This window comes from Arachis duranensis, chromosome 5, assembly GCF_000817695.3.
Source record: "Arachis duranensis cultivar V14167 chromosome 5, aradu.V14167.gnm2.J7QH, whole genome shotgun sequence".
NCBI classification, from domain to species: domain Eukaryota; kingdom Viridiplantae; phylum Streptophyta; class Magnoliopsida; order Fabales; family Fabaceae; genus Arachis; species Arachis duranensis.
In genome coordinates this window covers 39,663,526-39,664,726 of record NC_029776.3, presented here as the reverse complement: position 1 = coordinate 39,664,726, position 1,201 = coordinate 39,663,526, and the positions used below count along the sequence as shown (strand labels likewise).

General features: G+C 42.3%; 1 protein-coding gene across 1 annotated transcript in view; it reads right to left on the bottom strand.

The window, feature by feature from the left end:
• LOC107489209 (uncharacterized) overlaps positions 1-1,201 on the bottom strand; it is a 5,047-nt gene extending 3,846 nt beyond the window's left edge. Inside the window, exons 1-2 of the mRNA XM_016109977.3 lie at positions 1,125-1,201; positions 281-721 (exon numbers count right to left, since the gene is read on the bottom strand). Of these exons, the coding sequence (XP_015965463.1) occupies positions 281-686 (406 nt within the window). The 5' untranslated portion in view covers positions 687-721; positions 1,125-1,201. The remainder of the gene's footprint in view (positions 1-280; positions 722-1,124) is intronic.

The window sequence follows — 1,201 nt, the reverse complement described above, 5'->3', positions numbered from 1 at the left end:
AACATCAACATCTTCTGTAATGCAAACACAAAAGAACAAAAATTATTGGCCAAAATGAACACAAAGAAACTAGCTAACACGTAATAGAAAGAACACATTCTTCAATGTAAGGAAACAACGAACGAGGAAAGTAAGCAACTGTCAGAGATTAACAGAGGTAACATAAACAATTATACCATGCAAAAGTCAATGCAATTGTCACAAACCCCTCAACACGAAGTTGCAAGAAAAAAACATAAGGCCCCAAAATGGCACCAAATAAGCAACATTTTAAGATTACCAGATTGCATTTTGAGAGGCCCGGAGGCACCGGGCAACAGATTTTGGAGGTCGTCGGGCAGGCAGGAAAGGATGGGGTGATTCACAGGAAGGAGGAGGCAGAGTTTCACCTCAATGTGATCGCTGAGTGCCCGGAAGATCACCGGTGACTCCCTGTCAACCAAAACCCTTGGAACCGGAACGCTGAGCTTGGAGGGTGCAGCGCCATCAGAGTCAGACCATTCCACGGATAGGACAGAGTGTGGGGAAGTAAATTTGACACTGAGATTGTAGCATTGGAGGGAAGGGTTGAAGGTGGTGTCGGTGGTGAAGAGCAATAGGCGAAGTGTTGGGGTAGGCGATTGTGCTTCCCAGGTGAATCGCCACCTCTGTGTTGTGCTGTGTTCGGTGTCACTGTTACCAACCATGGTTGCAGTTGCAAGCTTGAGATCTTTCCTGTGTTCTGAAGGGTGAAAAAAGATTTGGTAAAAGAGGCTAATATTTCGATAATGAAAGCGTAATTCTCTGTAGTAAAAGGATGAAAGGTTCACAGTTTATGGGACAAAGGATCCTTGCAAGCACTATATGCAACTCACATTTCACTTCACATCAACCACATAAAACCATACTGACTTCTATTTATTTCTTTTCCAAAAGACTTACTTCATTTTAAAAATGTGTGTGGTGTAGCTGACCAAATTATGATGCTTTTAAAAATGTCTTCATCATATGTAATATAATTTATGCAGAGATGTAACATAAAAGATTCTTCACCAAATGCTGGAAATTAAATTGGTAACTAATCCTGTCGCATTAACTGACATTACTATTCAAAGCATTAATAAGAATTAGCTTAGGAAACTAACACGCGACAATGACAGAGAAGGGAGCCAGCGACGGTGACGGAAGCTCGGCTGCGCGGAAACAACCCCCTCCTCCCATT